General features: G+C 49.7%; 1 protein-coding gene across 4 annotated transcripts in view; it reads left to right on the top strand.

The window, feature by feature from the left end:
• The window catches only part of Zwilch (zwilch kinetochore protein), a 69,804-nt gene that overhangs the window by 18,583 nt on the left and 33,745 nt on the right, over positions 1 to 17,476 (top strand). For all 4 annotated transcript variants that reach the window (XM_089565091.1, XM_089565089.1, XM_089565090.1 and 1 more), the window contains one exon: positions 14,483 to 14,638. In XM_089565091.1, the coding sequence (XP_089421217.1) occupies positions 14,483 to 14,638 (156 nt within the window). The remainder of the gene's footprint in view (positions 1 to 14,482; positions 14,639 to 17,476) is intronic.

Here is a 17,476-nt window from a genome sequence, read left to right as displayed (position 1 = left end):
TGTTCATCCCCCCCCCCCGCCCACGCCCCCCGCCCACCGACCGCAGCATGGCCCAAGTACATATCGCGACTTCTGCTATCACAGTTTAGTTCTTGCCTGGATCGTCTGTCTTTCTGTGTGTACAGTTCACTATCTGTGCTTGCGCAAGATGTTTATTTGCCTTTTTTGACGCATTATATAAAGTGACTTTTACTTAGATATGTAGATTTAATGGAGACATACGTGTACTTAAGTATCTTCTTGCGAGGTTTTCTGTATATATATATAGTGACTTTGTTTTGAGGGACACTTTTTGTCCTTTATTTTATTTATCTTCGCACTTCTAATGTGTTGTTTGCAGAACTGCTCACTTATACATGTGCACTGTTGCGACTAAAATTTCGGTGCAATTAGGCGCAATACATGACCGGTGACAGCTGCTGCTGCGCAGTACACTGGAATGAAGGACCGCGTCATTGAGATTTTTTCCTGGCCATTGCATGTGTACAAAAATGTAAAGGTTCTTGAACAACAAACATTCATTGAAATATTTGTCCTGTATACTTGCTCATTTCATGGCCTTTACGTTTTTCATATCAGTGGCAAGCGCTGCTTTGCTGGTTTCGGACTGATATAGTTCTAGACTTAGTGTGATATTTTCTTTACTTATTACATATACAAAAACATGGGAGCAGTGATATCAGTTATGTCTGCCACGATTTTTAAGACTTACGAATACATTCTGTTATCTAAAAAAATACATATGTTACTTGTCTAGACAGTGCGTAGCATTATTTAATACACAATTGCATTCTCAATGGCAATCCAGTTACCGTATAAACGCGTGTAAGGGCCACACTTTTTCAAATTCGAGGGCCAATTTTCGGGGTGCGGTCCATACAAGCGATTGGCGAAAAAAAATTTTTATTTCAGTAAAAACATACCACTCAGAGAATGAACGGCATTTATTCTGCGTCCAATCATCACTCGCCGAGTATTTCGGCTCTGAGCTGGTGCTGTGCTCTGGTGCACGCTCATCCCACAAGAAGCCGCGCAGCATGTCTCCTGTCAACGCGTAGCCGTTGTTCCGCATTTCTATCACATAAGAGACCAGCTCTTCTTCCATTTCGGGAAACTCGCCCGGCTTGCCTCGGAAAGTGGGCGTTTTGCAGCTTGTGTTTCTCAATGCATCCTTGTGGTTGCACCATCATTGGAAGCACTCCTCATCCGCATTGAATTTACTGCCCGCCGCACGCTTGCGTGTTCGAGAGCTAACTCCCAGCCGTGTAGCTATTAAGGCGCTTGCCCATCATGCTAAAACTGCAAAGCTCGGCGGCAGCATGCTAAGCTACAACCACCACAACTATGGCGAGCACGCTAACACGCCACAAAAAATCTCTGCCTCTCCCGTAACCGAGAGTAGAGTAACCTTGAAATGTTTACGGGCATAACATGAAGCGTACGCGGACACGACGAGACACAGGCCTGACAACAATGTATATGCATCGTGTTCGAAACTGTCTAAAGTGCGTAGAGGTGAAAGCGTTTCCGCACCACTTTGTCTGCGTAACACTGGTGACGTCATCACTGGATTACATCACACATAATTGATGACAAAGTAATGACAAATTACTAATTAGTGACTAATTACTGATTAATGTCTAAATACTAATTTACTTCTAATTAATGACGCTTAAGCTTCGCCTTTAGGAGTGGAACGCGACAGCGTATTTAGTGCTGCCAGGCAGTCCACACACCACCATTCACCACCATGCCCTTTGAACACAAGGCTTTTTGAGGAAAGGAAATGGCGCAGTAATTCTCTGTCATCTCGGTGGACATCAAACCACACTGTAAAGGAAGGGAGCGAGGAAAGGAAATGGCGCAGTAATTCTCTGTCATCTCGGTGGACACCCGAACCACACTGTAAAGGAAGAGAGGAAGGAGGAACACCCGAAGGACCACTGAAAGGACACAGTTTTTGAGGAAAGGAAATGGTTTTTGAGGAAAGGAAATGGCGCAGTAATTCTCTGTCAACCCTTGTTTTGTTTTTTGTCATTTTTTTCTCACGATCCTTCGGCCTATAAAAAGGTGTGGCTTTCACCGAATAAATTCAGTTGACAGTTAGCGCTCGTGTGTGTGTTTCCTCTCTTTTTTGTCCGTGTCTTTGTTTGCGCTATAATATTTCTAATTCAATATGAACTACCAACTCGCCCAACAGGAAGTTTTAATAAAGGAAGGGAGGGAGGAGGAAGCCACCACCTGGCGCAGTAGTTCTCTGTCATCTCGGTGGACACCCGAACCACACTGTAAAGGAAGGGAGGAAGGAGGAAGCCACCACCTGGCGCAGTAATTCTCTGTCATCTCGGTGGACACCCGAACCACACTGTAAAGGAAGGGAGGGAGGAGGAAGCCACCACCTAAGGCCACCACCTGGCACAGTAATTCTCTGTCATCTCGGTGGACACCCAAACCACACTGTAAAGGAAGGGAGGAAGGAGGAAGCCACCACCTGGCGCAGTAATTCTCTGTCATCTCGGTGGACACCCGAACCACACTGTAAAGGAAGGGAGGGAGGAAGCCACCACCTGGCGCAGTAATTCTCTGTCATCTCGGTGGACACCCGAACCACACTGTAAAGGAAGGGAGGGAGGAGGAAGCCACCACCTGGCGCAGTAATTCTCTGTCATCTCGGTGGACACCCGAACCACACTGTAAAGGAAGGGAGGAAGGAGGAAGCCACCACCTGGCGCAGTAATTCTCTGTCATCTCGGTGGACACCCGAACCACACTGTAAAGGAAGGGAGGGAGGAGGAAGCCACCACCTAAGGCCACCACCTGGCACAGTAATTCTCTGTCATCTCGGTGGACACCCAAACCACACTGTAAAGGAAGGGAGGGAGGAGGAAGCCACCACCTAAGGCCACCACCTGGCACAGTAATTCTCTGTCATCTCGGTGGACACCCAAACCACACTGTAAAGGGAGGGAGGAGGAAGCCACCACCTAAGGCCACCACCTGGCGCAGTAATTCTCTGTCATCTCGGTGGACACCCGAACCACACTGTAAAGGAAGGGAGGAAGGAGGAAGCCACCACCTGGCGCAGTAGTTCTCTGTCATCTCGGTGGACACCCGAACCACACTGTAAAGGAAGGGAGGGAGGAGGAAGCCACCACCTAAGGCCACCACCTGGCACAGTAATTCTCTGTCATTTCGGTGGACACCCAAACCACACTGTAAAGGAAGAGAGGGAGGAGGTAGCCACCACCTGGCGCAGCAATTCTCTGTCATCTCGGTGGACACCCAAACCACACTGTAAAGGGAGGGAGGAGGAAGCCACCACCTGGCGCAATAATTTCTCTGTCATCTCGGTGGACACCCGAACCACACTGTAGAGGAAGGAGGAAGCCACTAAGGCCACCACCTGGCGCTGTAATAGTCCCTTTAGAAAATTCCGTCTGGCAACTTGGCAGGCATCATCATCAGCAACTTTCGTTGGCGCCGTGCGCCATATTTTGGGCACCTTTGGCTGGAAGACGTGCAGCTATAGCGCTCTGCACAGCCTTTGCACTAGTTTCCACCTTGTGGCATGTCTGGTTGCGTTTGTGAAAGCGATGGCGGAAAATTTGCAGTGGTCGAGGGACCTGACTGTCATCCCGGACGGATTTTCGGAAAGGCTTTTGGACTCCTATCGTCCGGCCGGACCTCTCAGCGAAGCTACAAGCCGGTATCACTGCGATCCGTCGACAGTGCGTGTTGCCGTCTCACCCTGCAGGTCGAATCTACTGTCGATAAAGGAGGGCTAACAACACTTGGACCGGACTTGACTACGAGCAGGCGCACTGCAGGGCGAAATGCGTGTGGATCCGGATACGGGCTCTCGATAAGCAGTGCCGGTGCGCTAGCCGTCCGTCGGTGCGAAATCAGTCGCGTTGTAGTTGTTCATCTAGGCCTAGCGACGACTAGGACAGTCGGGGACCAGCGCGCAGTTCGTCGCCCGGCGTTGCCGCAGGCGGTGTCGTTGCCGAAAGCTCCACTCTAGCACAGGCATGCTGTCGTTGCTAGAATCTAGCAAGCATCCTTTCTGGTAGCATGGCTGTTTTGTATTTTCTTGTGCGAACGTGAAGTAAGCCGAGCCTGCCGGCTGGCCAGCCTGGATCCCGTCTGCCGGCGTCATAAAAACGAGCTAATGAGGGTTCTCGACGTAAATAATAAACCCTAGGATAGGGAAATGAGAAAATATATCATTTTTCTGGGTCATTGGTCAATACCGAGTTGCTGGTAAAAGTGACAACTGTGGTACGAGCGAATTTGTTGCGAGAACCGCCTCGAAGCTGCCGCTGGCCTGACGCCGGGGTCCGGCTCGACTGGCTCCCGCTAGCTCCGCTGCTGAAGGCGCCGTAGAAATTGACCATACTATTATTTTATTGTGAGATGATGCTGTTGACAGCAAAGCGGAGTGAAGAATAGGTCTTCAATCATAGCGCAGGCGACTTCCGAAGCGCCGGCCCCTGCCGCTTCGATGCGAAGCAGCCTATAGGCCTAGCGACGACCACGGCAGACAGGCAGCCGCAGAGCTCTTTGCCTGGAGCGCCCGCGAGCGGTGCCGTTGCCGAAAGCTCGCAACATCAGCTGGCATGCTTTGTCGCCGCTCGAGTATAGCTGGCAGTCTTTCTGATAACAAGGCGATGCCATTTTTTCTTGCAATATTTGTACACCAAGCCAAGCAGCGCTCAGGCACTGCTGCGCTGCGGCGAAGTGCCACCGGTTTTGGGCGGAGCTTGGGCAGAGCGGCGCAGCAGTGTTTGCCGCTGCGTGTCCCTGCTTGCTGTGGTGTGCCAGTTCGGAAGCGGCGACCGGAGCGTGTTGCTGGACATGTGTCTCCTGCCTTAGCCAGAGTGCATAGGCCCTGACCGAACGAAAACACAAAGCTGCTGCTGCTGCACTCCGCCTATGTCGCCGTCGTTTGCTGCATGCTCACAACGGAGAGAACGACGGCGCTCCTCGCCGCCCCACATCGTCGCGCTCTTTTTCGCGCACACGGAACTCTCTATGAATGGACGTGGATGCTTGAAAATCAAAAACAAGCGCGTTTGAACTACATTTTGATTTTGTGACGCGCCGAAACAGTCGCCATCATCGGAATGCATGTCCTCGAGTGCGCCAAAGGTGGCACCTTTATTTTTGTGCTCACTATACAGCGGAGCGGCTACACGGTCAAAGGAACTTTTCGCTGCTCTTTCAATACTTATATCATTTATTTTAATGTGAAAACGAACAGGTCACGGACGAGAGGAAAGAAGCATGTAGCTGCTCTGTGCGCTCCGTGCTCTGGAAACACAGCTTGTTTCCGTGCGCGTCTCTTCGCCGCGCTGGCTGCAGAAAGGCACACAGCAGCATGCCGGCATCGCGACTATAGCTTGGTGCAGAGAGCCAATGCCAAGGAACATGGCTAGGACACAGAAACAAGAAAATTGAGCTTGTGGCTTCGCCGGGCGCCGTACTTTTCAATCTGGCCCGAGCGCATACCGGCAGGCGTATGCCCAAGTAATGGCGGAGGTACCGAGGTTTGAGCACCACACACCAGATGGCGCTGAATTTTCTAAAGGGTCTATTCTCTGTCATCTCGGTGGACACCCGAACCACACTTTAAAGGGTAGGGAGGAACGAGGAAGCCACCACCTGGCGCAGTAATTCTCTGTCATCTTGGTGGACACACGAACCACACTGTAAAGGAAGGAGGAAGCCACCACCTAATGCCACCACCTGGCACAGTAATTCTCTGTCATCTCGGTGGACACCCTAACCACACTGTAACGGGAAGGGAGGAACGAGGAAGCCACCACCTAAGGCCACCACCTGGCGCAGTAATTCTCTGTCATCTTGGTGGACACCCGAACCACACTGTGAAAGAAGGGAGGGAGGAGGAAGCCACCACCTGGCACAGTAATTCTCTGTCATCTCGGTGGACACCCGAGCCACACTGTAAAGGGAAGGGAGGAATGAGGAAGTAACCATGTAAGGCCACCACCTGGCACAGTAATTCTCTGTCATCTTGGTGGACACCCGAACCACACTGTAAAGGAAAGGGGGAAGGAGGAAGACACCACCTAAGGCCACCACCTGGCACAGTAATTCTCTCTCATCTAGGTGGACACCCGAACCACACTGTAAAGGAAGGGAGGAAGGAGGAAGCCACCACTTAAGGCCACCACCTGGTGCAGTAATTCTCTGTCATCTTGGTGGACACCCGAACCACACTGTGAAAGAAGGGAGGGAGGAGGAAGCCACCACCTGGCACAGTAATTCTCTGTCATCTCGGTGGACACCCTAACCACACTGTAACGGGAAGGGAGGAACGAGGAAGCCACCACCTAAGGCCACCACCTGGCGCAGTAATTCTCTGTCATCTTGGTGGACACCCGAACCACACTGTGAAAGAAGGGAGGGAGGAGGAAGCCACCACCTGGCACAGTAATTCTCTGTCATCTCGGTGGACACCCGAGCCACACTGTAAAGGGAAGGGAGGAATGAGGAAGTAACCATGTAAGGCCACCACCTGGCACAGTAATTCTCTGTCATCTTGGTGGACACCCGAACCACACTGTAAAGGAAAGGGGGAAGGAGGAAGACACCACCTAAGGCCACCACCTGGCACAGTAATTCTCTCTCATCTAGGTGGACACCCGAACCACATTGTAAAGGAAGGGAGGAAGGAGGAAGCCACCACTTAAGGCCACCACCTGGTGCAGTAATTCTGTGTCATCTCGGTGGACACCCGAACCACACTGTGAAGGAAGTTAGGGAGGAGGAAGCCACCTCCTGGCGCAGTAATTCTCTGTCATCTCGGTGAACACCCGAACCACGCTGTAAAGGAGGGAAGGGAGGAAAGGAAATGGCGCAGTAATTCTCTGTCATCTCGATGGACACCCGAACCACACTGTAAAGGAAGGGAGGGATGAAAGGAAATGGTGCAGTAATTCTCTGTCATCTCGGTGGACACCCAAACCACACTGTAAAGGAAGGAGGAAGCCACCACCTAAGGCCACCACCTGGCGCACTAATTCTCTGTCATCTCGGTGGACACCCGAACCACACTGTAAAGAAAGGGAGGAAGGAGGAACACCACCACCCGAAGGCCACCATTCCCGGCCACCAATCCTGCTGCATGATGCCTTGCCCTTTGAACACAACGTTTTTTGAGGAAAGGAAATGGCGCAGTAATTCTCTGTCATCTCGGTGGACACCCGAACCACACTGTAAAGGAAGGGAGGGATGAAAGGAAATGGCGCAGTAATTCTCTGTCATCTTGATGGACACCCAAATCACTCTGTAAAGGAAGGAGGAAGCCACCACCTAAGGCCACCACCTGGCGCACTAATTCTCTGTCATCTCGGTGGACACCCGAACCACACTGTAAAGAAAGGGAGGAAGGAGGAACACCACCACCCGAAGGCCACCATTCCCGGCCACCAATCCTGCTGCATGATGCCTTGCCCTTTGAACACAACGTTTTTTGAGGAAAGGAAATGGCGCAGTAATTCTCTGTCATCTCGGTGGACACCCGAACCGCACTGTACAGGAAGGGAGGAACACCACGCTGGCGCTTGTATGCCGGTCCTGTAGGAGGGCTTAGATTGTCTGTTAAATCTTGTACGGTACCCGGATGCTCTCGTTTCAGTGCCCGGATGAGTGGAATTCAGTGCCCGTATGATGGCTCTCGGTCTCGGCGTGACGTCACCACACTGCCGACAACGGGAGCTAAAAGCATTTCATGCTTAAAACAAAAGGCTGGAGCTGGCGTTGCTGAGGTCGATGTGGATGGCGGGAGCGGGAGGTCGCGGCCAACGATGGTCGCGACGGTGAAAATAGTTTACGATGATGATGATGATGACTGCGGCCTCGGGCGCCATCCGTGGACGGCACTTGGAAGCTCCTGTGCGCGTGTGTAGTCTCCGCGATCAAGCGCTCTTTTGCTCGCAGCCGGAGCTGATCTCGGAGGCCACGGCGCGTGCATTTAGGCTATTCCCATCTGGGTCGTGGAAAGTTCAGATGTGGCCCTTACACGCGTTCGTACGGTATTATTCTTGTGTTTGATCCCTCCACAAATTCTGTGAAGAGGCCGCGCTGCAACATAAGCCCCCCCCCCCCCCCCCGAACAAAATTTCTGGCTGTGCCACTGCTGGCCATAGCTAAGAGTTTCCCAGGTACGTATTTGACGGTGTACTGATAGCACATCAGCTTATCTGCATGCGCTGTGCCTGAGGTGGCAAGATTTCCGGTCTTTGCTGGCAAGGAGGGACACAAGTAGAAGATCCGACTTGACCTTGAAACTTGAAACCGCGGAGATACTGGTTGAACCTGGAGATGATGGCCAGAGACTCCTCCTCCGTCTGAGTCCCTCTGAAGGAGTGAGAGATCTCGATGCGTAGGTGGCAGCACGTCGAATTCCCGGGTGCTGGTTCTGGAGCATGACCAGGCCACGAGAGCTTGTGTCAGCCATTACTGTTGTCGGGAAATGTGGGTGGTACGTTGCCATGCATGTTTCTGAGCTGAGCAACAAAAATGTGAGCGAAAGCTTCTTCTTGGCTGGGAGGCCAAATCTAGGTGCTGCTTCAAGTGTGAACGAACGGGTGCAGTAACCCCAAGACAGATTTGGAATCGAACGCGCTGCATGGTTGACTGTTCCAAGCAATCGGCGAACTCGTGTGACATTGACTGGCAGCGGGAGATCCCTGATGGCCTTGACCTTATCTGGGTCGGGTGAAATTCCCTGCACTTTCATAATGACTCCTGGGAACGTGACAGAAGATACTCGGAATTCAGACTTCCTTTCGTTGAGAGTGACCCCAGCTTGATTTAGACGAGCCAAGACATCAGCTAGGCGTTGGTCATGCTCCTGATGATCTCTACCGAAAACTAGTGTGTCATCAATCATATTCACAACTCTGGGGATGCCTTTGAGCAGCCTTGGCATTAAGTGCTGGGAGTACTTGGGTGCTGTCCTAGTGCCGAAGGGAAGATAGTAGTAGCTACCGAAGGGAATGGTGAACGTTGTCAGTTCTTTACTCTCGCTACTTAGTCTGATTTGGTGGAAGCTGGATCTTGCATCGAGCTTGGACAATGCTCTTGCCCCACCGAGCTGGCCCAAGATGTCTTGAGCTGTCGGCAAGACGTAGCGCTCGCGCTGGATGACCTTGTTACTTTGCCAAGTGAACATAGAGCCTGTACCCTCCTGACAGCTTCGGCACTATGACAGGGCCTAAACGCCATGCGGTTGGCTTTTCAAATGACGCCATGTTGTCCAGTTCTTTCTTCACGTGTTCGAGCAGAGGGAGGGGTATGCTCCTTGAAACAAGCATCAGGAAAGAGGGAAATGTGGTATTCCTCCTGCCCAGTTCATGGAAGATTTTGGGTTGGATTGATGGAACGCTGTTTATTGAGCCTTGGAAATGAACAGCGCCCAAGTCTTCGATTGCCGGTTGTCCAAGAAGGTGGGTACCGTATTTTCCGATGTATAAGACGCACCCGCATATGTACAGACGCTGTCATTGAAAAAGTTGGTATACAAGACACACCGCAATTTACCCAGTTAGGCTAGTGAGGCTTAATTAAACACGCTTGCGTGACCATCGCGAAATTGACCGTGCCTGTGAGGAATTCTTAAGCAACGCTAAGTGACCGAAAAAGCCAACACTCACGCCATGCCTGCCCACGTTTTAGCAAAAAAGAAAGAAACACGAAAGAACTCTCCCATATGTACGTAACAACATTTTATTTTTACTTAAAACCTTCAAAGTCTTCATCTTCGGATGCGCTATCAAAAAGTTCGCTCATTTCTGGAGGCAACGCGACTGAAACATTACACGGAGCAAACAAAGTTGCAAAGGGTGGCTGAAAAAGAACGCCGGCTTGTCTTGGCTTGTCTTGACAATGGCGAGAAGTGCGATTGTTGCCGTCTTTTGGCATTTCTTATTACTTTTGCATGGGGCCTCCGAAACGGTTGCGGTTTGTGATCCCGGAAGTCTTCATCCCCGCTGTTTCATTATAAAGTTCATCTAAAAAAAGTTGCACACGGTGGTCCCCGTGTTGAAGTATTCACCGTGTTACAACCGCGTCATTGGTAGTGATATCTTTTTGGTGAAAAAAACTTGAACATGAATCTGAGTAATTTCTTAACTCGCAAAAAAACGAAAAATTCGCGTATAAGACACACCCTTGTATAGAACGCACCAGCAATATTTTTGAAAAAAAAAGTTGCATCTTATACACCGGAAAATGCGGTAGTCTGATTCTTGGCGACCTACAATGTCTGGACAGTGATCCTGTTGCGCCACTCCAAGGTGGCAGTGAAAGTTTCCGGTATGCACAAGCGAAGATTTTCGGGACCTTGGCCTCTGCTTCATCCAGTATAGGAGGGCGAAACTGCCTCTGCTCCCGAGTTTATTTTCAACTTGGTGGCCATGCATGCACAACTTTGCTTGGTGCATGCCGAGTGCGTGAAGTTAACCCCAGAGCTTCTTTCGCTGCTTGGCTGTGCAAACTTTGGCGGAGTGACCTTGCTGTTTGCAGAAATGGCGCCTAGGTTTGCGCATTGGTTTCGCGAGTGGACACAGCGGCCTCAGTAAGCGCATGTTGACCCAGTTGGCAGCGCTGACTTGCTACCGTGGGATAGTGTGCTGGGCGCTGTCTTCTTGCATCGCACCGCGTCTATGTTTAAGCTGTCTAAATTTGCAGTCTTGCAGAAGCTTCAGCGGGTGAGGTGCTCTTTTTCGGCATCCTCATTCAGACAGTGCTTCTTCCACCGTGAGTTTTGTGCTGCGGCACAACTGTTGGTATAGCTTTCGGGGTTTTTGTGGCATTGTTGAACAAGATTGCAAAGCGCCGTAAAGAAGGCATTACACTGAAGTTTGGTTACACTGAAGTTTGGATTGACCATAGTCTCGTCATCCGATAGGCCTATGTCCGACTTGTTGCCTTGTGCAATTCTTGGCAAAACTGCTTCGGCAGTCTCATCAGAAATGCGGGGCCTGCCAACTAGAAAAAAAAAGATATGATTTCGTCCCGAGTCATTAAATACCAGCAGTATTCATTTACTGTTACCACTAAAGCCATCTCAAAAGCATCAAAATAACCGTCCCAGCGTACAACGTATTGGGCACACGAAATCAAATTAAAAGCAGAGAAAAGTGAAGGTGTATAGAGTTAAAATTCTGATATCTGCTTGTTTCCTATTCTGTTTTTGTTCATATAAGACCAAGGTTATGCCCTGAGAATTGGCAAAAATGGCGGAAACAATACTTAGTTCTCGGCGGGTGGCGTAGAATGCCATGCAACTGAACGCTGCCATTGCCGAAGTGTTTTAGCGGGAAAGTAAAGAATTTAATTTCAAAAACAATGCACCGATGGCACCACCTGCTATCCAATGTATTGGACAACCGGGTTTCACGAAGGTTAATGCTTTGGTGTAGGAGCACTGGCTTAATAACTTATGTCCAATATATTGGACAAATTTCTGTATGACACATTTCTCAAAAGTGCCTTGCAATTTTTTGACTCGCGTGGGATAACGCGATCAACTAATGTTCCTCCTCGTCCGTTTCTGACGGGCCACTGAGGCATCTTCCTGTCGGGCTCCATCGGTGGATACGTTGACGCAGGCATCCAGGCTTGCGAAACCACTGCTGCAGTTCACTGCCCCTGCAGGCCTGCCCTGAACAGAACGTCCCGGTTCCGCCTCCCAGCAGAGCCTCCTCCTGCACGGAGGTGCTTGCCGTTCAAGAGGCACTGTGGCCACCGTTCCCCTACTCCCTACAACTCGCAATGTCATCCACACCGACGCCCTTCATGTCATAGGCCTACTACGACGCATCAGTCGCATCCCAGGCATTTGCCAGGACATCCATCGTCTCGTGGCACGCATCCCACAGCCAATCCGAATTGAGTGGGTCCTCCCGAGTTCGCAGAGCCGTGCAGATTCTGCGACCTGCCTTGTGACCGCAAGCTCGTCTTTGCCTCGAGTCCTCACTCGGGATGGCACCACCCTCCTTTTAACAAGAAAGGAACACCCGTGCTCCAATCCCTCCGTGTGCGGTGTGACCCTCCCTCGTGGTCTTCTTACCCGTGCAGGGTCGGGGTGGCCCCAACTCCGGCCGGGACACGAAAGTGGCCCCAATTCCAAGGTGTATATCCCCGCCCCGGGTGTCCAGTCTGCAAGAACCGAAATCTTGAGGCCGACATTCACCACCTGCTGTGGCGCTGAAGCCGACAAGACTTGGCACCTGGCGGCAGCGGGTCTTCCGGTGAACAGCAGTGCTTCATACACTGCTTGGACACAAGAACCTCATCATCGTTCACTGCTCGATTTCATTACATCAGCGAACCTTTTCTCATTTATTTAGGCGTCCTCATCTATCATTTCATATCGTTTTATGCCGAGGCAATCAACATCGCATTAAAGAAAACAAAAGCATCTTCCTTTCTGGCCGATGTACTTTTCCCTGCATGACAAGGGAATCTGATAGACGACACCTTCCTCACACGTGACGTACAAATTCTGATGTTTAGTTGTGCATCCACATGGTTTGGTGTTGTTAGTTTTTCCTAATTTGCATAACATAAGTTTCTTTGGGGCCGAGAACACTACATTTGTGCTTGCCCGTTGACCACTTTTCTTTAGATGGTGAGAAATCTTGTGTAGATATGGAATTGCAACAGAGCGCTTCCGTTCACAAGGAACCTGGTGTGGATGACATTGTTTTTCCAGTTTGAGCAACTTTTCTGCAGCAGTCACTTGAACATAATCAGGGTATTTGAACCTCTTTGGTTGCTGTTCACACATGATTTTTGCAGAGCATTTTGAAAACACAGATTGGCCCTTTTAACCAGTTTAACGGCAGCACAGGTTTGTTGCAGTTGGTAGGCCCAGCGTGATTAGGATGAAAGGTGAAGCCAACGTCCAAAAATGTGAGGGAGTTAGTTATGGACAATTCAGTTGGTAAAACAAGCGAATTAAAACACTTTTCCACGATGGTGAAAATGCCATGAGCCTTTGACTCTAGTGAGTTGGCGTCGCCTTTAACAAGGATTAAAAAATCATCAGCAAATCTAAAGATTTTGATTACGTCCAAGCTATCAAGGTGACTGACAACAGCTTTGTCACGTTTAGATAAAAACAGGTCACTTATAATCGGTGCTATGCACCACCTGATGCATATCTTTTCTGAAGCTGTGGTTTTCCATTCCAGTTTATAAAAGTCGACTGCAAGTAAAAGGCTAAGAGCTGTGAAAAGCTGTCACATGCGTGGAGTTCTGGGACGCCACACACCCGAATTCATCCGTGCACTCCGGTACCTTGTCCTTCAGCAGTGAGCAAACAGAGGTCCTGAATGTCTGCTGAAAATGCACACATAGTTTCATCAGATTGCGTTCGGACAAAGCCTCAACTAAAATATCTTCATAATTCTTAATAGCGAAAGGGTCGCCAATCCTTAAAATATTAAACTTGTCTTGTAAGAACATGGAGTCAGCTTTTTGCCATGTGCCAGTTTCAGGAATGATTACCCTGAACAGAGTCTCTGGTTTATGGGTTTTAGCACTGAAGAATGGGTCTAAAGAATCTGTCACCTATTTCTGAGGTGTCACACAGCTTCTTTGCTTTAGCTTTTACTTTGGACATATCTATTTCGTTATGGCAGTAAAAAAACGGGGGATACATCGTCCTTGGACTCGTATGGTTCAAGGGAAAGAACAGTAAATGCACCTTCTTGGTTGGCAGGAAGCAGAGATCCTTGATGAAGGCCTTGGCGCCCTTGAGCGGTAGCTTGGAAGGCTTTGAGAGCTGTAGTACATCCACCCCTTGCTATGTGAAGGTAAAGGATGCGCAATCAAAGGACGAACCACGAAGAAAGACACCAACTAGGCCCTACCCAAGTTTTGTTGAAGCACCCCTTGCTAGTTACACGGCTAAGGAGGGTGCACTGCGGGGAAGTGAGCCACAGGGGACGAGCAAAGTGCGTCCCCACACCTTTTGCCCCTGTTCTGAGCAATCCGGGCCACTTCTGGACTGTGGTGCAAGAGGCTTCAGAATTGGTTTTTTGCTGAGCCTTTTAAGAGAGTATTTTTAGACTATGCTCAAAGCCTGTTGAACTTGCGTGAACACAGAGCCCTGAACAGAATTCACAGTTCCGCTACTGCTTTCTGGGCCTCTCAGAATGATTCCGTGCCAGTGTTTTTTTGCAAGGCCTTGGCCCTGTACTGCCTGAAGGGCCGCATGCGAGCAGGTGATGTTTATTTCGCTTAGAATACTCATTTTTGGCACAAAACGAATATTCTAGATTTTTTATTCTGCTATTTTCTGACAGCATACGTTTAAAGTTTTTCTGGCTTTTTGTTCTAAAGTTTTGGCAGGGATCTCTCTTTTTTTTTTTTCTTCATTCTGCTTTTTTTCCTCTAAGAGCTTGGCTGCGCCATGGTGTGGTGCAGGGGGTTTCTCCTTGCGCAGGGTCTCGCAAAGGAAGCTTTCGTGGTGGGAAGTCTGCAACGCCGTTTCCGGACATTGGATGGAACTCTCCGGATTTTGACCTTTACATCGAAACTGTGGTGATGAGCCAGCGACACAACATGGATTTCACCGACGACATGTGGGATGCCATGTCAGGTGGGGCATGTTGGAACTCCCCGGCTGGCGTGGGGGAAAGCCACTCGTGAGAGCATTGCAAAAATAGGGACGAGAGTGGACTTCACTCTGTGCTTGCATTTCCAGCAGCCACTGTGTTTCACCCTCATTCATGGCAGTGCGAGTGTGGTGCTTGAACGGAGCGTAGAATGTGGGGGGATCGCTGGCAGAACCAGCTGGCCCCTCCCTCAGTGCCAGTCAGGCTTATTTCCACATCAGGGGCAACCTTTGGTGGGCCCAAATATGGTCACACGTTGTGCTCAACTAACAGCAGCAGAAAAAGAAGAGAGAGTGGTTAAAATGGAATACAGCAGAATCTCAGTGATACAGATCTGACGATGTTAGGAAAATTGCCCGCATAATCATAAATTTTAAGGCTTTCATACTGTCATGACCAAGGAATGTTAGCAAGTGTGTCTGCGTTTTGACGTCGCCACTTAAAAAGAAACTGCATCGAGGCTGGGAATCGAACCAGGGCCTTTGCCATTTGAAGTGTAGACTTCGCCACGAAGGCTCAGGGTTTGCACATGAATAAAGGCTAGTGAATGCATGGGTTTCATAAGTAGAATAAAAGAAATAAAAAATAATAAAAATAAGAAAAGAAACAAAAATAAAAAAAATAAAAATTGAATATGAAAAATAATAATAAAAAAAAACAGTGCGCCGCGAAATGCTCTCGCCTTGCTGCACTTCAGAGAGCCAAAGTGCCCCCTGAATTTTTTTATTGTCCAAACCTGTATGTGAAAGCATGGCAAATATGAATGAACTTTTTCCACCTGAAAGGGGAGGGACGACAGATGAAAAGCTACAGCCTATGTAGCTTGAAAATGCCTGTGGCCCCGTACGAAATAACGCAGGCAGTAAAGTGCTGTACAGGTCAGTTCGCAAACAGGACCAACAATTTACAAGGCAACAAATATTTAAACAAGATAACAGCATGAGTACCGTCGAACACAACAGAACACCAGCACTTGAAGCTACTCAGTTCTGCTAACAAAGTGTGCCCTGGGAGATGAGGTGCAGACGTAATTTTCCTTTGCGGTATGTTTACTTAACAGTTGAGGCAGTGTGAACCGTAGCGCCTGTTTACCATAGTTTGTTCTTGCACGTGGCAGAACGCAACATATTTCTCTTCTGGTTTTAACAACATGTATGAAATTTAAACTAACATGCAGAAAGCCAAAGTAATGTTCAACAGCCTAGCAAGGGAAGAGCAGTTCGCAGTCGGCGGCGAGGTGCTGGAAGTGGCAAGGGAGTATGTAGGGCAGGTAGTGACCGCTGATCCGGATCATGAGGGGGAAATAACGAAGAGTAAGGATGGGGTGGAGCGCATATCAGATCATGAGTGGCAGAACCCGGTTAGTATAGCGAACAGCGTGATTCAATGCGATTTGTTCGTTATATGAAGTATTTCGCTATAACCGAGCCCATTTTTAACGAACCTCAGTACCAAATTCGTTACACACAATGTCCTGAACGACAGAGCGAAAACGCGCTAGCGAAAGAAAAAATGTCACTCACCATGAGTAAGGTATTCAAAGAAATTTATTGCAGAGGAATGCCCACGTATTCGCAGTAGGCAGTGATTTTTGCCTGAACACTGCATTTAGCCCCATCAGTGAGAATCACACTTTCGGCATCATTTCCACGAACTCCAGTCTGCTTCCCTGTATTCCGGAGTAGTATTGGCGCAGTACATCGGCAGCAGCCAGGTCTTTGTGCAACATCGGGCGGGGGCGATCCTCTTCCGGCTCCTTGTTGTGACCGGGCGCCATCAACAATTTCAGAGTCCAACGGGCTCGCTGTCACTGCTACGTTGTCATCAACAGCCAGAAAATCCTCGAGGTCAATGTTTTTAGGCACCGTGTCCAAAACATCAGCCAGTTCTCCCCACAGCGTGCCACTGTCATCTTGCACTGGCAGCTTCAGCATCCTCTTGACACAGTCCAGCAGGGTTGCGTCATTTCTTGCAAGGCATGACCCATCATTTCTATTGCGGCCAGCAAATTAATCTCGAGCTCTTCGTTAACGCGCAATTTCACCAACAGCCGCTCAACGACGCGGTTCCTGTAGCCCAGCTTGAAAGCGTGGATGATCCCTCGATCGAGCAGCTGCAAAACCACTGTCGCATTGGGTGGCAGGAAACAAAGGTTGATGCTCTTGAGCTAGATGCTGCTGCAGTGGTGCGCAGAACAGTTTCGAGGAGGGGGCAAAATTTGCGACCGCTCGTTGCAAGTTCCTAATCCCAGTCAAGCAGCCAGGCCTCGAACAACGCAGTGTCAGCCTTTCTTTTGCCGCGCCCAATGCAGAGAATCATCTCAAGTTTGTCGGAAAGCGGCAGGGCGCGCTGCTGCTTCGTCATCATCTTGCAGGATGTAGCGGCGGAATGTAAGTCAGCAGCAGCGTACGGACGTCCTGAACCGAGCAGCACGACTTGTAAACGTGAGCAAAGAAAGCAAAGAAGACGCAGGGCCACGCATGCGCAGTGGAGGGGAGCCCCTCCTGGAAGAAGCCACAGCAGAAAGGGCCTCCCCCCATTGCCCCGCCGCATTTCATGGGAGACAGCCTGGAAAGGCCGTGACCTGGAATCAGCGCAGTAGCGCGTTGGCGGTCGTTTGACGACCAAATGCACACGCTATATGAGTATTGCGGTCCAGCAATGGCTGCCCCGAGATACTGCATGCAGGCACAGAGGCACGTTGGGCGAGCGTTTGCACGTGCTGAGAGTTCGCTACATCCAATGTGTAGTTTGTTGTCAAAAGTACAATTTACATGGATAATGATATCACAACTTCGTTCGTTATAAGGAATAATTCGCTC

This window comes from Amblyomma mixtum, chromosome 10 (assembly GCF_055824585.1).
Source record: "Amblyomma mixtum isolate Tamu chromosome 10, ASM5582458v1, whole genome shotgun sequence".
In the NCBI taxonomy this organism is placed as follows: Eukaryota; Metazoa; Arthropoda; class Arachnida; order Ixodida; family Ixodidae; genus Amblyomma; species Amblyomma mixtum.
The sequence above is the reverse complement of the archived record's forward strand: the minus strand, read 5'-3'. Positions and strand labels throughout refer to the sequence as shown.